The 22,205-nt window shown below is 36.9% G+C and overlaps 1 protein-coding gene across 8 annotated transcripts in view; it reads right to left on the bottom strand.

The window, feature by feature from the left end:
* CDC42BPA (CDC42 binding protein kinase alpha) overlaps positions 1-22,205 on the bottom strand; it is a 181,125-nt gene that overhangs the window by 95,266 nt on the left and 63,654 nt on the right. For all 8 annotated transcript variants that reach the window (XM_054290530.1, XM_054290531.1, XM_054290536.1 and 5 more), the window contains 3 exons: positions 21,005-21,088; positions 16,592-16,687; positions 11,953-12,101 (listed from right to left, as the gene is read on the bottom strand). In XM_054290530.1, coding sequence (XP_054146505.1) covers positions 11,953-12,101; positions 16,592-16,687; positions 21,005-21,088 — 329 coding nt within the window. The remainder of the gene's footprint in view (positions 1-11,952; positions 12,102-16,591; positions 16,688-21,004; positions 21,089-22,205) is intronic.

Genomic DNA, 22,205 nt, shown 5'->3' with positions numbered 1-22,205 from the left:
TGTTGTACAAACCAGTATCCCACCATCAGCTACTTTCAGGCAAGAATTCTCATTACCATAAAACAAATTAAGTCAAAGCCTGTAGTATGAACGCCATAGCACCATGTGTATCTCAACCATTTCACACACGAGCTGCATTTTTACCTTAAATGTACATTTGCTTTTCAGTAATGCTGCAATGTCTTCAAGCAGACCAATTACAGAGAATTTCAATCATAACAGAACTCAAGAACTGCATCAGGATTGTGTCAAAATTCAACAGGATACCAGAAATTGCTTCAATCCAGTTCAAGGTGCTCTGTTTTCATGTGGGAATAGGAATTTCCTGATAATCTCAGAAAAATTCTATTATTTCATCACTCTAGAGCAGCAGGATTAGAAGATGCTTTTGATGCTGCCAATAATATTCCACACACATGTTACTCTGCACTGATCTGGTACTAGGGAACTGAAAGGCAATAATAGAGACAAAACAAGTTTCTGAAATGCTTATTGATCTGAATCACACAAGCACAGCCAAAACATTACACAACATTTCCTAACCCACATAAATCAGCAACTGCAACGTGAAGACTCACTCGATGCTAAAGTAAAAATCTAAACTTTTTTTTTCCCCCCCTACATGATACCCTCAAAAAAGCTCCAATGTGTTAAAGGTTATGTGTTAGTTTTGCCAAGACACTTTAAGATACACACATTCAAGTTAGTGCACACTGGTGGAAAGAAGACAAAAACATTGAGACAAGCAAAGTTTTGGCAGGCACAAACACAGAAAGGTTCTGGCAACATCTTCATAAGGTAAGCAGGGAAATCAGCAATCTGTTTTGCATTCATGTAGTGTAGTTACTGGCAGAGTACAGAAGTTACTAAACAATAAAAAAAATTATGGGACAGAAATTTTTAATTTTGGTATATTCCCAGAAAAAGCAGGAAAATGATGGAACAAGCATGATGGGATAACTGGATTATCTTGCCAGGGAAGCTGCACTGAGCAGTTCTGTGTTTGTGTTTCTAATGAAGCTGGCACAATTCTCAATTACAGACTCTTTTCAATTTATCATAGACTGTTAAGGTCAAACATCATCATTATTACAAAGTAATTTTTTAATTCAAATTAAATCTGTGAGAAGGCATGCAAAGGTCTGGTTTGGAAGGAGATAGCACAACACAAAAATATTGCATTACTTTCCATGACATCCTCAGAACTCAGATTATGATTTTTTTGGCAAGAGACAAGTTAATCCCTCTTAGAATATTCAACTGGCAATCATGATGTTTTACATTTCAGCATTCACAGCTCTCCTAAGCATTTGACTGTCAAAAGCAACCATGATATTAGTACTACAGACTCAGACAATATTTTCAGAAACTATGATTTTAAAGAAACAAGGTAAGCAAAGGCTGACTCAGTGTTTAAATAGGAGTAGTGACTTGACAGTAATTTCTTTTTGAATCCATTGACAAGTGCTGTCATTGTAAATCACACTTTCCTTACTCAAATTTTCTACCATTTTTTTGATTTTACATTCTTAAAAGAAACACCATCTTTGTGACCCAGGTGAGTAGGAAGAGAATGTTATTTGAAGCTGTTGCAATTAATCAGGCAGAAAACATGTGGACTATACTGACACTAAACAACTTTCACTTCCTGAAACATAACGTGTAATATTTAGAATGATTACAAGGAACCCCACGTTATGCCATGCAAACACTGGGAGCGAAACCAGAATTCCTTTGTGTGCACAATTTACCAGAATCAGGCAATTTTTGTCACAGTATTATGCATTGAGACACAATTCCATATTAAAAAATTTTTAATTTTTCTCACATGAGAGAAAGTGTCACTGAAAGAACAAATGACAGTACTGGGAAAGGTACTGATAATGAACTGGCCAAAGGAGAGTAGATAGTGCTGCACAGTGCTGAAAGAAGCAATAAAATCAGAGGAAGATTATTACTGCTGATCCTGTGAGATCAGTTTTGAAACTGATTTAACATTTCAGCTTTAGAACCTAGCATAAAAATAAATGCACACTCATAAAATGTGTAGATACCATAAAGCTGAGAAGCAGCAGTAACAGCAGGGAAGGCTGGAATATCACACATATATAAATGACTAAACTGAAGACTATAATAACAGAAATCAGATTACACTTAACACTGTAAAATGTAAATACATTCTTGGTGAGTGTAACAGCAGAAACTTCTCTTATACACCAAGAGCTTATCAACTGTAAGTGATAGAGAAGGAACTGTGTACACCAGATCATTATTTCACATCTGTACCTTTACAGTGCGATGGAACCATGGCTCTTGGTTTTTCTGGAAGAAATATTCTAGCAGAATCAGAAATACTGCAGCTAGAACACAGGTTCCTTCCAAAATTTCATCTCATATAATACTATAATACTTACAATCCTTGACATTAAACTCAAAGATTAAACAACAACTTGAAGAATGACCATACTCAACACTCATAAAACACTATTTCAAGAGTTTTTATCTGTAAAAAAAATCCCTAAAATTTTGACTTCTATATAAAGAGACTCCAATCAGGCTACCCGATATGTCAAAATGTAACTCTTGCTCTGATAGTATGAAATCAAACAAATCAAAACCAAGTAGTCATGGTGGTACAGAAACTTAGCTCTTTCTCATCACTATCAAATTCTTTAAGATGCACACATAAAGAAACATTACATTCTCCAGTTATTCTTTCTATTTTGCAACACTGTCCCCTGATCAAAACCAGTCTTTGAAATACAGCACATGCAGATTTCTTATTTTACCATATTTATTGTAGTCCCCAAACCTACTTGCCTTTTTGGAAGTATTCATAGTCTTGGAGTTCCACTTACTCTCAGCTGTAGCTTGGCTGTTACTCCCCCCACAATGTCAGAGTCAAAATTCACCTGAACTCAAACTCCACAAAAAGATTATAATTTGAGGGAAATAATATGAAAACAATACATTAATTCTTACAAAACAGAAATCAAGGAAAAGAATAGAAACATATCCTAAAATCTCTCATCCTATAATGCATTCATAATGTGTTTGGGCAGGTTCAAGCTGTAATATAATGTTTATTCCAACCAAAAGGCAAGGAAACATGAGGGAATAAGCCAGACCAGGCTGGAAGCATATGTCTACATTTTCTCTACCATGTCATACAGCAGCAAGCATGTAAGTAGTTCAGTATATGTTTTTTGCTTTTGTTGTTGCTAAAAAACAAACAAACCATATTGACAGGCATGATCCAAATACAATAAGCTCTGTGACATTGGCATAAAACTCCTGACAGGAACAGACTAAGGAAGGAACTGTAGCCAGAGGCTACAAAGGAAGAAATGCATTTGGTCTAAATGTATCCCAGTATATCCAGTACTTGCTGTAGCTGGGCAGGAAAACATCTCAGAAAATTAAAAATAATTAGAAAAATAATGACTGTATACTGTTTGCTCAAATACACTGAAATGACACTTATTAATAATAAAGTGCTATTGGAAAAGCCTTTGTATTCAAACTGCATATGTAAAAAATCATTTCCTTTTGACATAAAGCACAAGGCACAATGCTTGCTTAATAGAAAAAGCAAATATAACTTTTTAAAAAGTATCTTGGAAAGGAACTTAATGCCTGAATTTTCAGCTCTTAAACTTAAGCAGAACTGTAAAGAAGCTGCACTTAGATAAAAGTAAATTCCTCTCTGTGCTAGTTCAATTTCCTATATGAAGAAGACATAACTTTGCTACTATTGTATCAGATCTGATTTTAGCCCCTCCTCCCCTTTCTTCCTTTCTTCTCTAAGCCACTGTTTTCTCTTGGTACCTTTCTAAGGCCCTTTTCCAGCACTTCACACACTGTATCTGATTAAGAACTCCTGAGTTACAGTGGCAGCAATATCACAGCTTCCTGCAGCAGGAGGAAATGCTAAAGGCTGCCCCCCAATAGCTAATAAAGAAAAACTGAACAGCACAAACATCACAGCACCTGAGTCAATAAAGATTTTAATGCAACTTTTCAGATAAAGTTCCACAAGGTCCTGCTGCCCTGACCCCAACCATGGAACCTTCCACAACTGAACCAAGCCTGACCTCATGCAAGCATCTGCTTGGTAAGCAGTATTCTAATTTGCAGGATGTTAAGTGACCTATTTTTTTTTCCTCATTTAAGAAGTTAAAAGCCAGCAGTATTTTGCTGTTGTTAAAAAGGAACACAAGCTAGGCTCCTCTATCAATGCAACAACAGTTCTTCTGGAAATGTTTACTGAAGAACAGCTTCAATACAGACAAGGTTATTTGGACTAATATTTCCTTAATGGTCCTTCCAGGAATCAGATTCTTACCCTGACATCTTATTATAATAAGATATCTTGCAAGGTTATCTTAATTTACTGTGAAAAAAGGGAAGTACTACATTTAGTGGCTGAGGCAACAGCCATTCAGTTCAGAAATTCAAACATCAAATTTCTACTTGTCAGATCTGAAAGTTCACCTACTTAAAATATTTTCACTCCAAATTTACCAAATATTCACTGGGAAGAATGCTCTAGCAAGAAACTAGGTTTTAAAACTCTTTTTATAATACATTCAAGCATCTCAGTGTTACAGTTTTATATGAACACTGCAGGAATATCTGATTCTAAAGCCAAGTTATTATTGCTTATTTATGCAGTGACAAATCTACATGACATTCAAGTCAGCTAATGATAATGAATTTGTTCAGTGTAGTTTCTAATCTTATGTAATCAAATAATATAAACTCAATTGTATTTCAAATACTAAAAAGGATGCAAAGGGCACATAAAGGCACTTCAAGAAGGAACTTGAGGAACACACAAGGTATTAATTATTAAAAATTGAAGACCCTATGAAACAAGGCCCTTATGAAATAAATACAGTGTTCATAAAGTGATAATGAAATGGAAGGTCTGCAGAAGACAAAACATGAGACAGATAGTTTCCTTTCCATGCAACAAAAAACTTGAGAATAATGAAGACTATCAGACAAACTACTTCATTTCTGCCTGCATCATTCTGAACTTAATAAAGAACAAGAAAATCACTGAAAGTTAATTACCACCTCTATCTTGTTCACCAAATAAACAGCTAATTACACCCTCAGAACCACAGTCATTGAGACAAAAATTCCAGAAATAAAGAAAATGTTTTTGTCCTACTTTCCTGATATTGATTTTGGACATCACAGAAATTAGTAGGAAAAAGTATTTCCAGGTCTGAAATAATCAGAAGAGAATGAAGGCAAAATTATAGCTTAACTTAGATAAAAACAGCTTTCCAATGGGGATATTTTGTCCTCAAAAGAACTTATTAAATTCTGTGAGCACCTCTGACTTCATTAAACAATGAGACAGATCTCATATCAGAGATATGACTGTTCTAATGTGGATGTTCTGCAAACACCAAAGAAGTCAAATCAATCTTTATGCCAGAGGCAGCAGGAGCTCTTGCAAAGTTCCATCACATTTAGCATCCTCTGAGTGTTACTTTAAACATTATTACTTGGAAGGGAAGACCACAGGTTTTCCTGTAGAAAACTTGAGGCATTAATAATTTTCTCATCAAGAGTTAAAAAGGATCCTTTCCAAACTCAATTTCTTGTGTCTCTCTTTAATTTTCACTTTTAGGAGGGTTTAAATATCTCTGCTTTATGACAACCACAACCATTTCCTACCTAAGAGGGATTACACACCATCTGGCAGAGTGCTCACATCCACCTGCCTTTCAAGCAATCACACCCACAAGGTGCACAAATCGACATGAATAAGTAGAAACTCTTCATCTACACACTCCTCCTTTTCCTGAGTTTCCTTTGTAGTACAGAACTATCAGCTAAAGGGCAGGTAGGGACTCAGAAGGAAAGGAGGAATGCAGTCCTTGTGCTGCCAGCCTTCCTCAGCTGACAATCAACAACCTCCTCTGTTAGGTCAACCATTAAAGAGGAAGGTTTTACTGTAAGCTGAGCATATCATATATTTATGTACAATACATAAATGTACATTTATTTTATACTACAACTGTTTCTCATGCCCCCTTTTCTTTAAAATCCCATCTCCAGCTATCCCAAGTACCACTCAAGGGGTGTGAAACAGGCACAATGTAATGAACAATGTTTTTATTGGACAGGTAGCTTAAGGCGACTTCCTACTATTCTCTGTAAGACTGTAAAACTGACCCAGGTTAGTTAAAATGTAAAATTACTTCTAACTTGGCCTGGTGTCCCTGTTCAGTACCCTGCACAGTGCCACAAGTCTCTGTTTCAGCAGGGAAGAAGGAATGCCTGGAGCTTGGGGAGAGAGGAACAATGGGAGAAAAAAGGTCCAAACACAGATTTGTAAAGACACCTCTGCTGAAAGAACTACTCAAGGCTACTGTCACTTAAGGGGCTGGATTTAGGGGTTTTAACTCCTTCTGCTTGAATAACACAGAATATACATATAGGTCTATACCCACTGCACAGCTTTCACTCAAATCAGCACTCCCATGAGACACTCCAAGAAATCAATTGCCTTCTTATTGATGTACAACCAGTGTGATGCACTGGCTCTTGGCACTCCAAGCATCTGCGGGCCTTTTATATCAAAAATGCTTCTAGGTCATGGCAGGCTCCTTTGGAAATCCTACCAATGCACTGTAGTCAAACAGCATTAACTCACCCAGCCCTCAGTGCAGGTCAGGTGCCCCCTGAGGGCACACTTTAGAGCAGCTGCCAGAGATTGGACCATCTGAGGTCACAGGGCAGAATGAAGGCCCAGAGAACATTTGTATCCAGCCCCTCCTCAGTGGAAAAATGGAGCAGAAACAGCTCACAGAGCTCTCCTACCTTTGTCACACAATGCCTTCTAATGAAGCACTGGCTTACCAAACACTCACTAAAATAACTTTCTGTCCTGCAGTTTTCTATGTAAAACTAAACCATGCCACATTTCAAAGCAGTACATTTTCAGTAACTATCCAAATAATCCGATGTTATTTTTTCCTTATTTTTCTAGCCCTGTTTCCTTCACTCTCAGCACTTTGTAAGGACATCTTCATGTGTGTATTCCACATTATGTCTGTTGCAAAGTTTGGTAAACACTTAAAATACGACGTTGCGTTCTTTCAAACCCACAATGAGGGCTCGCTTTACCAAAGGCCAGAGCTCTTGGCTCATCCTTGTGCCAACTCAACTCAGACACACCACGCAACGCAGCTGACTCCCAAGATGGGCCTTCCACCCCTAAATTTTCCACTTAAGCAAATTAATGATCAGTGAAGATGGGATACACCCAGAAGACAGAAAACCACTTATTCAGCAAGTCAAAAATGGATATGCTGGCACTGAAACTTATAGTTGAAAGTGAAATGCATCCTACAAAGGATACCAGATTTCAGCTGCCTGCCGACAGTAAATATTTCAGGGATGTCCCTAAGATGATTTCTACTGAGGACAAATAGTACCTTCTTAAAAGCAAAGAGTCTGGCTTGGTAGGGAATAGACAGTTCTTTTATGCCTCTAATGTATTTATTCCCTTATGTTCAGTATTTCTCAGAAAGGATGTCACTCCCTCAGAGAATTCTGCTGCTCTACATTTTAAGAATTCAAATGTTCCAGTGAAGCTCAGCTGAAATTTTAGAAGCTGATAGAGAAAATCGAAAGAGAAGAAGAAGAAAAGGTATCTGGTGGTTTAGAATGCTAAAATCCTTCCAAGTAAAAGACAGCAGCAACCAGAAATGCAAAAGCACCCTGATGGAGCTAACTGTAATTACACATACTTTCTGGAAGTGGGTGTGTTTATATTTTGCATGCCTCTTTTTTCACATGCAAAAGACAACACCTGACATGTATGTAACTTAAAGAGTTTGCCCTGTAGTCTTAACTATCCTCCCATAAAGTTAACCAACAAAAATAGCAATTAACACAGGTGTTTAATAATCTTCCCAAAATATTTTCTTAGTAAGAAGGTAACTAAGGATTGTTTTACCATGCAATAGAAAAAGACGACTGTTTAATGTGGGTATGTGCCAATATATGAAAACTATTTTAAATGAGCATTTTTGCAGTGGTCTGGAGGATCATAAGCCTAAATGCTGAACACTCCCTAGCTTCAAATTGTCTCTGCCCTGAATCACTGTGCAGCCCTGCACAGAATAAATAAGTGGAGGAAAGAAAGTCAAGATGCAAATTATTTAAGCACATAAACACTTACAATTCTGTAATATTCAAGAAGCTGTAATGTCCCAGATTAAATTTAGGACAGAGACAGACTTAGATGCACCCTTATTAAGAGGCTGCCTCTGAAGACAGCACAAAAGGCAGCAGCACAGACGGTACAGGGCTGTGCAAAGCCACTAGTGGCACACTGAGTGTGCCCAGGATACAGAGGGCAGCTTCTGCAATTCTCAGGAAAAATTTCCTCCCATGGCAGCCAGGCCTTCTCCAATCTTTTTTTACTCCAAAGAATTTAGGCAAAACCTAAGAATTTCTACTTTACATAAAACTGAGAGAAAACCTGGTTCACCAATAAAATCATAAAGGTGTTGTAGGAAAAACAATTTTTGTGTGTTTGAGGTAACACAACACGCACAAAGAAAAGTGTAGCTAATTAGCTTAAGGTGAGAAGAGTTTTACTGCAGCCCACACCTGGATAGCTGATAATGCATGCAAATATAAGCTTTTAACATATGCCATGAAGAATTAAGTAACAACACAACCTTGAAACGAAAATTAACATTAATGCATGTAGAGACTTTTTCCAGAGGGGGCAGGGGAAAGAAAAACAAAAGAAAGGTGTTAAAAATACAAAAAATAAAAGTTTTGCAGAAAACTGACACAAGACAATATTTAACCTTGGCCTAAAAGCAAGGATCACTTCATTGGTACAAATTCTAGTTGAAGATATCAGGGTTAGGTATACGCTTCCCAACAAAGTTGTGCATTTGTGACAGGTACAAATATGCACTTTCTTTCTCATTTTGAACAGCTGCACATTTTGTTTACATTCAGAGCCATCATTTAGCTACCAGGTAAAATGCCACAAGATTAGTTCACAGAAATTAGTTAGTCAGAAATGAAAAATTATTCAAGATTTCTGTTCTGATTGATATTATCTCAAAACATTGGATCACATATTTGTTGAAACTAAAAAGAGGATACAGCCTGAGAAAACACTAGGAATACTCTAAAAATGGTAGTATTGATGTTATTTTTAGCTAGCAACTTTTCTTTTTCTTAATTTCATTAGGTATCAGGAGATAGCTTCAAAGACACCATGTAATTTATCTGCACAATTTTATTAATACTTAGATTTTGATCTCCTCACTATAAATTCATCCTACAGTCCCACAATGCTAGTGCAGAAAGAGCATTCAAATTTGGAACTGAAAGCCTGAAATAAAGTAATTTAAGTAATCCTGAGGTTGTTTGTACTTGACATTTCAGAATCTTGGCCAATCTACTTTAGGAAAGGAAAGTGTCTTGCATTTTCAGACATCAGAGTGGTTGGCACACAAACAGCCACTGCAATCAGCATCACTCCCAAACAAAACTAATTGACAACTAAAAAGAGATTGATGCTAGAAAGGCATAAGAGGAGTGACATACTTCAAAGAAAAACAGAAATTTCATTTTTATAAAGTACCAAAACATCACAGAAAACCAGAAAATTATCATTGGAGTATACCACTGTGAATGGGTAATGTGAAAATCTATCCTGAAAGAACTGGGGCACTAAAAGGAAACAAAACAAAGCAATCTGCTATCTTACTGTGTGAGCAGAACCTTGACCAAAACACGCCTAAAGCACAGTTTCTAGTTCAGTAGCAACAACCCAGATCAAACCCTGATGCACACTGGCTATTCATCTGAAAAACCACCACTGCAGCTGCTACATTAATCCAGCTTTTAGCACTATTTCCTCCTCCTTCTCCTACATCCTTTGCTGTGTTCAAGGCACTCCCAAAAAAGGATGTGGCCACTATGGTTAAGCCTTCAGGAAAAGAGCATTAGTGGCATTCAGATGATGTGTTTTCTTTTCCTTTCTTTTGCTTTACCAGTTGAAAATATCTTAATAAAACTAACAGTGAAACAGGTCTCATTTCAAAGGCTGATCATTTAACATATACTCAAGTGCTCTTTACATTTTTAATCTTGCCAAACATGCCTTTATAAACAGGCATTGTATTACAGCAGTACTAATGATAAAATGCCAGAGTGGCATTTAGAACTTTATGAATGTGAAGCTCACTGGCAACACCACAAATCAAACAAAGGACCAAGAATTCATAGAGGCTCCCCCCCTTTTTTTTTGTTATAAATTCATATGAATAAATATGCAAGCATAATAATTAGCACATGGTTTTCAACTGCAATGCTGCTATTTTCATCCCAAATTTTACACCAGCACCTACTTCAACATTTCTTCTACTGTTTGAGGATGGAAACATCACATCTGTTGCACATTACAAACTAACAGTACTCAATTACAAAGATTTTGATCTGTTTGGACAAAAAGGGAGGAGGAATCTGGTCTTCTGCAAAGAGTTACTACTCCATATGCACACTTACTGGGTAAAAGACCTTGCAAGAGTAAATAGTGTATCACCAATTTACCCACAAACACATTTTAAGAATTGGAACGAAATTAAATAGAATGCAAAAACATTTCGCATCAGGTCCTAAGCAATAAACAAAACAAAATAAAGGCAGAAATCACACAGTTCAAATCTTCAGCACTCAAGGAAAGTACTCCAGGTTTTTCCATGAGACATTATCACACAAAGCTGTCTCCAGCAGGCAGACACAGTTCTTCAGCAAAACTAGCAGACTTCAAACTATTCCAGAAGAGTGATTTGCAGTTTAGCTCCACCCCACCCACAGCTCCCTCATGAGAAGCCAGAATTCCAAAGGAAATAAAACACAGCCCAGTAACACACCAAAACCAACCACAATACACCTTTTGGACAAAAAGAACAGCCCAAAACCACCTCCACTTTCCTCCCACACACCTTTTTTGCAGTGAAGCAGCCAAATGGGAACAGTAAAAGAAGGCATGGTTAGTACAGGCTCTAATTAAGGGCCATAGATGGATGCACCAAACGAGCTCATTCTGCCAACTTAATGATTCAGCTTAAAGACCTGGGAATTTTCCTCCTGACTTCTGTCAGGAGTCAAGTACATCTGTTGAGTGCATTTGAAGATTCTGCCTCTTGTAAGATAACCTTTTCCTCTGCACACAAGAACTACCACTGAGCTCAGCAGAGAATGATCACAGAAAAGAGAAGGATAGTTTTGTGGAAGAATCAATCACAGTCTCCAAAAAAGCTACACAAATGACTTAATATTTTCCTGTGAATCAAGTGTGTGTGTATATATATATATATACACACACACACACAATATACACCAAGGTAAAGGCAAGATATATATACACACACATATACATATGTATCTATATATACACCTAGGTAAAGGTAAGTACCACAATTTAAGTACTTCCATCAATTCAGCTGTCCTCACTTGATTTTAAAGACAACACCCTTAAGTCCAAAATAAAATGCTGAAAAAAAATTCAAAAAGCAGACAGTGGTGTGTTTTCAGCTTCAGTATAAATCAAATAGATTAATACAGAAACAGAATCTGACCTTTCAAAAAAACCTATTCAAAGTTGATCACACATCACAAAGAGGTTTCCAGTTTTGCTTTTATAAATTATGGATCATTAACTCTCAAGCACTCCAGTGTGCAAGGTTCATGAGATGCATGTGGAGGCTCATTGAGGTCTCTGACCAGATGTACAAGTTTATTAACAGCTCCAATAACCACAACACACATAGAGATTGGTTCTAACACAGCAAACACTTGTTACCCACTTAAAATCTAACAGGAACTAGTTTCACTCCATCAAGTAACTCTCCATAACTTCAACAGGAATTTGGAGCTCTAATTACTTACCTGTGAACATAATGCAACTGGTGAACTGAATCAATGGCTATCACCATTTCAGCCAAATAAAAACGAGCCATATCTTCAGGGAGTCTGTCCTCAAACTTGCTGAGCAACGTAAGCAGGTCTCCTCCAACATAGTAATCCATAACCAGGTACTATGGAGTGGGAACAGTAAGAGAACAGAGAGAGGGGAAAAAAAAAATCCCAATTTATTGAGTGAATAAAAGACTTAATATTCATTTAAGCATAAAAACTAATTCACTGCAAAAATTATTATGGATATAAAAAAAAACTAACCAAGATGCTTAGTGCTCTGAAAACAGCAGTAAGTTCAGCTGCAGTTTAGCATTTAGCCTACTTGAACAATTTTCATATTGATACTCCCCAAATATAGTAAGCTTCATGACAAAACAGTATTAACTTCATCCACAGTCCCATCACCAAACATGAAATATTTAGATCCTCTGGATTCCCTTATGAAAACAATGCCCTTTGTTAGAAAGCTAAAGGAGTACAGGTTTTTTAAGTACAGACCTATAAAAATGAAACAAGTGTGTAGACTTGTAATCTCATTTATGTTGCCCTAATTTCCAAAGTTTTCCCTTCCGTTTCTTCCTACCACCTTCTTTCCCCATTAAACAAATTACTTTGGAGAGCAAAGTTTTTAGATTTAGAGTGGTATTTCTAATCTAAAGACTATTTAGATTAAGGCAAATTCTGAGAGACTTCCAGCGACCCACATCATAATTCCAGAAACTGTTGACATTACACATGATACAGGACCTGGAACATAAAATACAACACGTCACCTTCTCTAATTGAAAGGATGGAGAAAAATATTGATTTCTCATATATTAATGAAACATAAAACCTGCCAGCCATAAAAGTGGATGCAAAGACTTTAAAGAAATCAGAGCCTTTCTGCATTTTACTGTATTTACAGAATAAAATGCCACTTCTTTTAGCAACATAATTAAAATTACTGGAAAAAGTGAAACTTAGGTGTGAAATTCAGGATTAATATATTTTAGCTTAGTTTAGTTTGTTTTTAATTATGAAACAGTGCCTGAAAGGCTAAATGGGGGAAAGAAAAAAATCAAATTAATTATATCTAAAAAACTAATTTTTAACATTCTAATTTAACACACACTGCTAAACATTACTTTCAAGCATCATTGTGGACAGGTTAGTTAGAATCACAGAATATCCTGAGCTGGAAGGGACCCATAAGGATCACCAAAGTTCAGCTCTTGGCCCTTCACAGGACAGCTCCAAGACTCAAATCACACCCCTAAGAAAGAATTTCCACTAGACTCCCTGAAAGTCTTTAGTTACAGCTCCAGCCTGTTTCCAGGAAGGCAGCCTATCTGCATTTGAAGCAGTGACTCTTAAGAAGAGCATAAATAATATAAAATATTGAAAATGTAATCATGAATACCCCAATTTGTTTCTTTAAAATTCTGAAAACACAGCCTAAAGGGACTATTTATATTAGTTGCTCAAACATGTTTGCCTTGCCCATTTTCAGAAAAAGACACTAAAATATGAATAAAAAATCTGCAAAATTATGCCAGCTCTAGGGAAGTTGAGGAGCAGGCAGAAATCTTACACCTGTTTCTTTCCCCTCATATTTTCCATAACAATAAAGGTGATGAACAAAGATTTTAACAGCTTGATACACAATAACAGGGGCATCCTCATTGATTCCAAGTGCATAAGAAAGCACAAAAGGCATTTCCACAAGATTTTATATGTGTTGATAGTCAAATTTTCATCTGTTGCTTTGTGACAGGAATAATGAACTTCTTAAATTATGCTCACAATCCCTACAGAAGATAAGTATCTTCTATTCAGTGGTGCTCCTGCACTCCTTCAGGAACAAGACTGATGGTATAAATTTCTTGTGTTTTACAGTTTCAGGAAAGGCATTAAGCCTTTGGAACTCCAGATACTGAATTACTAAGTGATGCATTGCACAGGCATCTCCAAGAGCTGAATTTATTGCTTTGAATGTATATTGAAAAAAAACTCTTCAGAGTCTCCTAACTGATGTGGGATCTCTGCACTCATTCACCAGCACTTTGAAAACCTCTGCAACTCAGCTACTGGATAAAGCAAAATAATGGAATTTTGGCTCTTAAAAGCCCCTCCTCCTAAATTTGCATGAGCAACATAGTAGCCTAACAACACAGAAACCTTCAACTCCTTGAATAAGCCAACACCTAAACTGTAACTCAGGGTATTAAGCTGTGCAAATGAAGTTAAATACATGTGTAGGAATTACAGATAAATCTAAAAACAAAATTTTACATTAAAAAATTCCATCAAATATCCAATGTCAAATATGCGGGTTCTTATAAAAAATAAGGTTTTTTTAAGCCTTAAAGATACTTCCTAAACAATAATAAAAAATACTTTCTAAATGTACTCAATCATCCAGATGTATCCAAGTCTCAAATACTTCTCAAAATACTATACCACAGCACCATCTTTCAAGGAGAAAGAAAAAGCAGAGATTTAACAACTCTAAATTCTAGTAGCTGGTGGAAGCTTAACACAGGCCTTTAATCCCAAATCACAGATTCATTTGGAATGGAAGGGACCTCTTCAGACCTCATCTGCTCAGTAGGGTCAGCTAGAAAAGGCTGATGACGACTTTCTCCAGCTGGGGTTTGAGTATTTCCCAATAAAGAAGGGTTTTTCTTGTGTTCTGATCAACCTCCATGGATTTCAGGTTGTATCCACTGGCTCCTGTCCTCCCACCAGGCACCACTGAGAGGAATCCAGCTCCTCGTCTCAATTCCCTCCATGGGGTGTTAACACACATTAATGATAACCCCCCTCTCCATCCTACATTTATTTGGGGTGAAGAATCCCAGCTCTCCTCCCAGGAAGGATGCCCCAGTGTCTCAATCATCCTTCTGGCCTCACAACAGCCTTGCTCCAGCAGTTCCATCTCTCTTTTGCCCTGGGAAGGTGAGACCTGGACACAGCACTTCAGGTGCAGGGCTGAGAGGAGAGGAAGGACCTCCCCTGACCTGCTGGCAACACTTTTCCTTGAGCCCAGAATACTCCTGGCCTGTTTTACTGTTAGAGTGCACTGCTGCCTCATGGCTAAGCTTGTTATCCACCAGGACCTCAAGTAAATCTGCTTTCCACTCACCTGGGCCCCAGCATGTACTTGGTTTCTCTTATTGTTCACCCTAGATGCAGGGCATTGCCTTTCCCTTTGCTGAAATCCATGAGATTTCTCTCTCTCCAGTTTGCTGAGGTCCATCTCAAGGCAAGCTACAGTCACTGCACAACCACATCTACTGCTCAATCTACACAGATTTTTTTTTAAAGGACACTTGTGTTACATAAAATTTCAATAAAAAGCATATGGAGAACTAGTGATGATACAAACTCTCAGTATCACTGATATTTTGCCCAGCAGACTATCAAAGATGAAGAACAGAATCTGCTCTGTCCTTAGTGAAAATAAGGAAGCTGGCAGGAATAAAACAAATGCTAGCAGGCTGTTCTGAAATATATAATATTTTTCTTGAAATGCTCTTAGTGATAAGATCAGAATTACACAATACATGAGATTATTTTTACTGTCCACATTACAAAGCAGGAAGCTGGCTGGAAGGTATTTACACCAACAGTTAGACTTACAAATGCAGAGCCCCATTTCTATAAAAATCTACCAAAATCCTGGATCCCCAGGCATCTGAATTGACAGAAGAAAGTGCAATATAATAGCAAAAATCACTACAGGTCTGCAAGAGTAGCCTGTATAGCACTTTTTGTATTGGACAGACTGGGAGGAAAAAACTACTGTGGCTGTACAATACATTTAAAAAAAATTATTAGAATTGCTAATGATAGAGAATCCAAAGTACAGGGCAATAAAACCCAAATAATCAAAGGCCATCAATGCAAAGTTGTTTACTTTTTCAGGTATAAATTCTACCAAAACTGTATCACAATCAAAACATTTTTTAAGTGGGAAAGATTTTATAGAAAATTGGCCACTTTTTCACATATTAGTTTCTTTTTGCAAGTCATTCAAAATACCAAAAAATTAAATAACATAAAAGGGGCATTTTACTCTACAACTTCAGCTTCCAACTCTTATTTATAAGCATTTAGAGGCATTTTTCCTGCTTTATTGTTTTGTGACAGCTTACTGAGTTTAAGTCCTCAAAATAGTAAGTTGTTTCAAAACAGGTCTACTCCCAGTTTCTCTCTGTAGAACAGTAATCAGCATGGTTAATCATGAAAAACTAAAATAGAAAATCTATGTTAGTAAGTGCACTTTCAATTTTACAGATCCAATTAAACTGGAATGACAAACTATAAGAAAGAATATGCAGATAGACTAAAGTTTATCAACAAATGCACAGTGGTTTAGAAAACAAACCTGCCTTCCTGAGGTATTTATAGCAAAACTTTCAAAGTTTCTCACCAATCTCCACCCTTCAGAATTTTATAGAAAAATCACAAATCCTCACATGGTCTGTATGGTCCAGAACACAAAATTAACAAATAAACTACTTTTCTGTTTCAAACCACAACCAAGACTCTGCATTTCCACACAGATATATATATATAAATATATAAATATCTAAATATATAAATATATAAAAGCAACACTCACTAAATAGTTTTCATCCTGGAATGCATAATGTAATGTTGTGATCCACTGGTTATCTCCATTCACTAACACATCTCTCTCTTCTCGAAAACAGGCTGTCTGAAAGGGAGAAACATAATTATAGGCTTTAGGTAAAATAGACAAAGGAAAACATTTAGCAAGTTGACTTTGTTTTGACACTGTATTTGGGGTGAAAAAAATCAAAACTGCCTCTCAGTTAAAAAGTTATTTATTACACTATCCAAATATGACAAAATCTAAAAAGAAATAGATATGAGAAGAGACCACCTTCTTCAAATTTAAGCAGTTGTACTTTCTCTGTACTGTTAAGTGATGCAAAGGGATAAATAAGCTGCTTCTTCCCATCATCTAAAATGTCAAAATCTTGATGTATCAATAATGACAGGATAGCAATGTATCATTAAGAAAAACAATCAATAATGGCAATTAGATAATTGTAACTGCTCTAGGAGTCAGAGAGCTGGAATCTGGAGTCTTGTGTTGCTGTTTTATCTCATCATGGTGTGAGCCTAGTTTTACACTTCAGTTCTCACACACAGTTCTTTCCATGTGAAAGTGGCTGCCAATAACTCCATGTAGTCATCACTTGATAATCATTAATCACTTTCTCTACACCCCTTGCTCAGGAAAAGCAGGGAGAAGCAAATGTTGCTCTTGCCAGGTATAAGCTGTTGATCAGACATCCCAAGAGGTTTCCCCTCAATACACTGGAAAGACAAACAGGAGGCAAGAGGTGCCTTCATATCAAGTGGAACAGAGGAGGAGCAAGAACTGCCAACAAATGTTTTGTATGAAGAAAAAGAAGGCAAAATGTGAAGAAAATAACTAAGTGCAAAGCAGCAAGGCATTTAATCCAATGAAGGTCCTGCAACTTGCCCTGAGTAGTGAAAAAATACCTCAGCAGAAACAACTTTGCAGAAAATAACAGACAAAAATGACCAAACAGACAAAAAGCCAAAAAGAAACTATAGCAAAGAAATCTCATAAATATTTTGAAGGGAGTAAGTTCTGAAGTGAATATCACAAGAAAACAAAAAGTATCAAATAACAAAGCCAACACACAATTTTGTTCAGAAAAAAAGAGATGTAAACAATAGTGCAAAGGAAAGAATAACACTGTACAGGCTCCTGGTTAGAAGGCAGATGGAGAGTTTGAGAAAAACACAGACCATATTTTATTCCAGCACACTCTGCTCTTCACAAAGATGTTTCATCATTTTGAACCCTGCTCTGTCTCTTCCATCTCTGAGACAGTTAAGTTGAAAGGAAATTCAAACCTTTGCTTTTTATTTTTTCAGTTTGATTTCCAAATCCAATAGGAAAACAGCAGACTTCTGGCATGGCTTTTGCTGGCTGTGAGATTTGGAAAGTGAAGAATGAAAAGTGGAATATCATTTGAGATTGAGATATGCACAAGAAAACATGCAGCAAAAACAGAGCAGCAAGTAACTCCTTCCTCCAAGCAAATAAACCATCACAAGTCCTTATTTTGGTGAACACAGTGAGTAAGAACTATGCAGACCAGGAAAAATTAGGATGACATACTTGAATCATTGCACAATGCAGGAGCTAAATCAGTGAAATCTGAGAAAATAGCAAGACATACTTCAAACAAATACCTTCAAAGATTATTGAATGAAAAATAGACTTGGGGTAGGAGAATGAGCATGGATCATCCTCAGAAGGAAGAAAAGATGTTTGATGCTTCAGCTTGATTTTTTTCCTTCTTTGTTCGTAAACTCTTCACATATTTCAGAGAGAAATAACTATGAACTCTTGTTTTCAAAAGGATAAATAACAGGTAGTTTCTCCACTTGTTATGACACAACTAATAGGATTGGTTACTAGAGAGTTTATATAATTCCAGTTATTTTTGCCATGATTTGACAAAAGACTGTGCATTCCTTGAGCACTCCAGACACCCACCTCTGGGCAGCATGCCTAGAGCTGAAGCAACAGCTACTACCACAGTAGATCACAGCTGAGAGTTGAAGCGGCAAAAAAAAATTCCAGCAACAACAAAAAGAGACAGTAGCAGCAGTTCTTTTAATTACTGTAGCATGGCTAAAACAGGCTTTTATAAAATTAAGCCTTTTTTGTGCCTTCCATTATTCCAGCATTACATTTCTTCTTCCCTAGGCAGTGTCATTTAAGTGTTGGCAGAGACCACCAGAGGTCATCTGATCCAACTCTGCCACAGCAAAGCCAACCCAGTGCCATGGTCATATCTCTGCTGTTATCGTGGCCTTCAAGCAGCAAAGAATTTGACCTGCTCTGCTGTTGGGTGCTCATGTCCTCAGAGCTGAGAGTCAGCACCTCCTGGGGATGCTGACTGCTTCCATGGTGCCTGGTGTTTGTCCTGGTCTCTCCTGAGCCTCCTCTGGCACCAGCATGGCACACGTGTAACTCTAAGTGTCTGTCAGCGCTCAGGGTAGCGGGTCTGGGGGTGTCACAGCAACATGTCACACACTTCCAGGTACTCCTTGTATCGGTAACATTCCCAGCTCTACATCCCATCTCAACAGTGGCAAGTATTTGGAAAATTTATCCTCTGTTATTATACAAAAAAAGAACACTGACTTTGCAACCTGTGTAATTTTACAGTAACAAAGTTTTCGCACTCAGAGCTTGCAGTCCTCAACCTTAGTCTGACATTCTCAAGCCTCTTTTGAGCACATACTCCCTTTGTGCTTTTACAAATGACTCCCACTTCCCACACTGTTGACACATATGTTCATTAACACACAGAATATGAATATATATATATGAACATATAGATCTAGCTGTATGCTTGTGGTTTTGGACTGCACGATCTTCCTGTGTATCTCATGTTAGTGCAGCACACTGCTAACAGAGCAAAAATGGGTCATTTCCCCATCAGTAGTAAGAAGAGCATTCATGAATGTTTAAAAATGACAGGTTACAGTTGCTAAAGGTCATGCTTTATAATGCATTTTCACTCCAGATGGTTCTCTTTCCACTATATACCCATGGGTTACAAATACATGGAAAAACATTGCTGTAATTCTTTTTAGGCTAACGGTTCAGACTTTCAGAAATTCAGCTGGACCCATGGGAAGAGTATTTTTAATACCTTGCATAGAGAAAAATTTTTGAAATCTATTTATAACTGTATGCTAATGAAAAGAAACAGTTTTCAAACTCACTTTAAAAGGGTACATTTAAAAATAGAGTGGAGCTTTATTCCTGGTCCTTTCTTTTTCAGTGAAATAATAAAACTTAGAGTAATGACATTTGTCTTGGAGAGAAATACCTCTTTGTATCAAGGCTACTGCCAGATCGCTCAGTATCTGAATAATTTCTGGATAAAAAGGAAACACATTGTGCACATCTAACCGCAATCTGCAAGCCATTTATACTTAATGTGATAACATTTTCATTAAAAGAGACAGGATGCGCACACATCAGAAATTGGCTTTAATTTGTCTGAATACATTTTTTTTAAAAGTGTGATGGTTTCCCATTGATCTCACTTCCTACCAAGATGTAATTAAAACATAAATGAGGAAATCAGAATAAACTTGGAAGCAGTTGAACAGCAAGGCAGTTTGAGAGCAGCAAAGTTGAGGTCTCAAATAAAAACGATGTATTTATGAGTTATTTTTAGTATGCACAGATGAAGAATTTCAAAGCAAATTAGAGAGTTAGATACATGTTCCATCTAAAATTAATACACAAGTATTCAGGTGCAGGCTGCATTTCACAGGCTTCCTTTCAAAGGAATCTAGGGGAAATATACCAAGGATTTGTGAAGAGCAGAGTTGTATAAACAAAGTAGACAGCTAAGGCAAAAATAAGGCTGGTGAAGGAGCTGTTGCACCTTTTTCAGACATAAAATGGAGTCCAGCTTTAATGAGGAACTTTTTATCACATATTTTTGCAAATGAACATTTTTAGGAAACATGCCCTCTAATTAATTTGAAACTTTTATCTTTCTGATTTTTCAATCCACTCATTGGGCCTTTACTAAGTTCTAACTACTGAGAAACTAATTGACTTGATGAGCCATAGCTCAGCAATTACCTTCTTATAGCTCAGTAATTACCTTCCACCATGGAAAATACTTGCTAAAGACATTCCCAACTGGAACAAATGTATTAAAAGATCATTTGTGCAGTTGGTAATTTTTGGACAATTACAGAAAAGGTCTAATGTCAAAAACATTCTGCCCCACAGAAATCAAGATTCCAGGACATTTCAACCCTTCTGATGAATTGCTTTAAGCTTATTTAATATTTTTTTTTTTATACTGCCAGTAAATAGTGAAGCACTTCCTCCATCCCTCTAATAAACATGGAGACTTGTGGACAGAGAAATGACAATTCAGCAAAGTAAGAGGGGACACAACCATGGAAAACATTGCTGCAATCTTACTTCAGCTCTCTTCAGCATCTCCCACTTATTAAGTATCTTCATGGCAAAAACTTTATCTGCATTTTTCAGTTTTACTACTGCAACCTGGAAAAAAGAAATGAAAGACAAATAAGTTACAACAAGAAAATACATATTGTTTTCATTTTTATGTAACCTTGCAGTTTTGGGGGTTTTTTCAAGTATTCTGGATACATTTTTACTATGCACAAAATACCACACTATCAAAACAGAAACACCTCAATAGTAGAGGGAAATTCCAAGTTTATTGTAAGCTTTCCTTATGTATCACACTTCCCCTAGGTATAATTTTTTTTTCTAAGTGACTGTCAATGAAAACTGGCATTTCTCAGCATCACACTTCTTGCTGTATCATAATGACATGAAGCTCTCTGGCTCTATGCTTTATATTCCTGCACTTCAGTGCTACACACTTATTTCAACTTTAGAGCCCTCAACGAAAAGGTAAGAGCACAGCAGCTTCTAAATCAAGATACACAATGTGGTTTTGGTTTTAAAAACAAATAAAACTGTAGATTTGCCATAAAGCAACTTCCACTCTCGTTTCAAATCATGCACTAGATTTTATTCAAAGATAATATGATTTCACATTTTTCCACCTGAAGTTCAATGAGCTCTTTATGATATCTGTTGTAAGCAACAGGGAAACAGTAAAATGCACATTTTCTAGAGAAGTAAAACTTAACAAAACAAGCCAGCCCAGCTGCCTCTCCTCTCCTCATAGCTTCTGAAACATGAGATGCCATAGGCCTCTGTAATAATAAATTAATGAAGTTCACTGACACCATCCTTTTCTGAGAATATAAGTTTTGTTTAGCTATAATATAAGCTAACATAGAATATTTTTAGGAAAGAGGGAAGGAAGAAGTTTACACAAACTTGTTTTCACAGTTCCGGCTTCCCTGGGTATGGAAAGCTCAGTGTCTTAACCAAAATGGGTATAAAAGTGCCACAAACTCAAAGCTGCTGATCAGAACTAGACCAGCATCACCATCCCAACTACAGAAAAGTTCATCACTTCACATTTTAACAACCATTCTCCAACTATCCCCTGCCTCTTCCCTTTCAAGGGAATCTTGAAACTAAAGCAGATAAAAGTTTATTTCTGTGTGCATCTGGTTACAAACCAACATGCTGCCACACAGATTATCATCATCTTCATCCTGCAGGCCAGTGACAAAAA

The sequence above is a fragment of the Melozone crissalis genome, unplaced genomic scaffold, assembly GCF_028551555.1.
Source record: "Melozone crissalis strain CALT ecotype California unplaced genomic scaffold, PUWL_Pcris_2 ptg000081l_1, whole genome shotgun sequence".
Taxonomy (NCBI): Eukaryota; Metazoa; Chordata; class Aves; order Passeriformes; family Passerellidae; genus Melozone; species Melozone crissalis.
The sequence above is the reverse complement of the archived record's forward strand: the minus strand, read 5'-3'. Positions and strand labels throughout refer to the sequence as shown.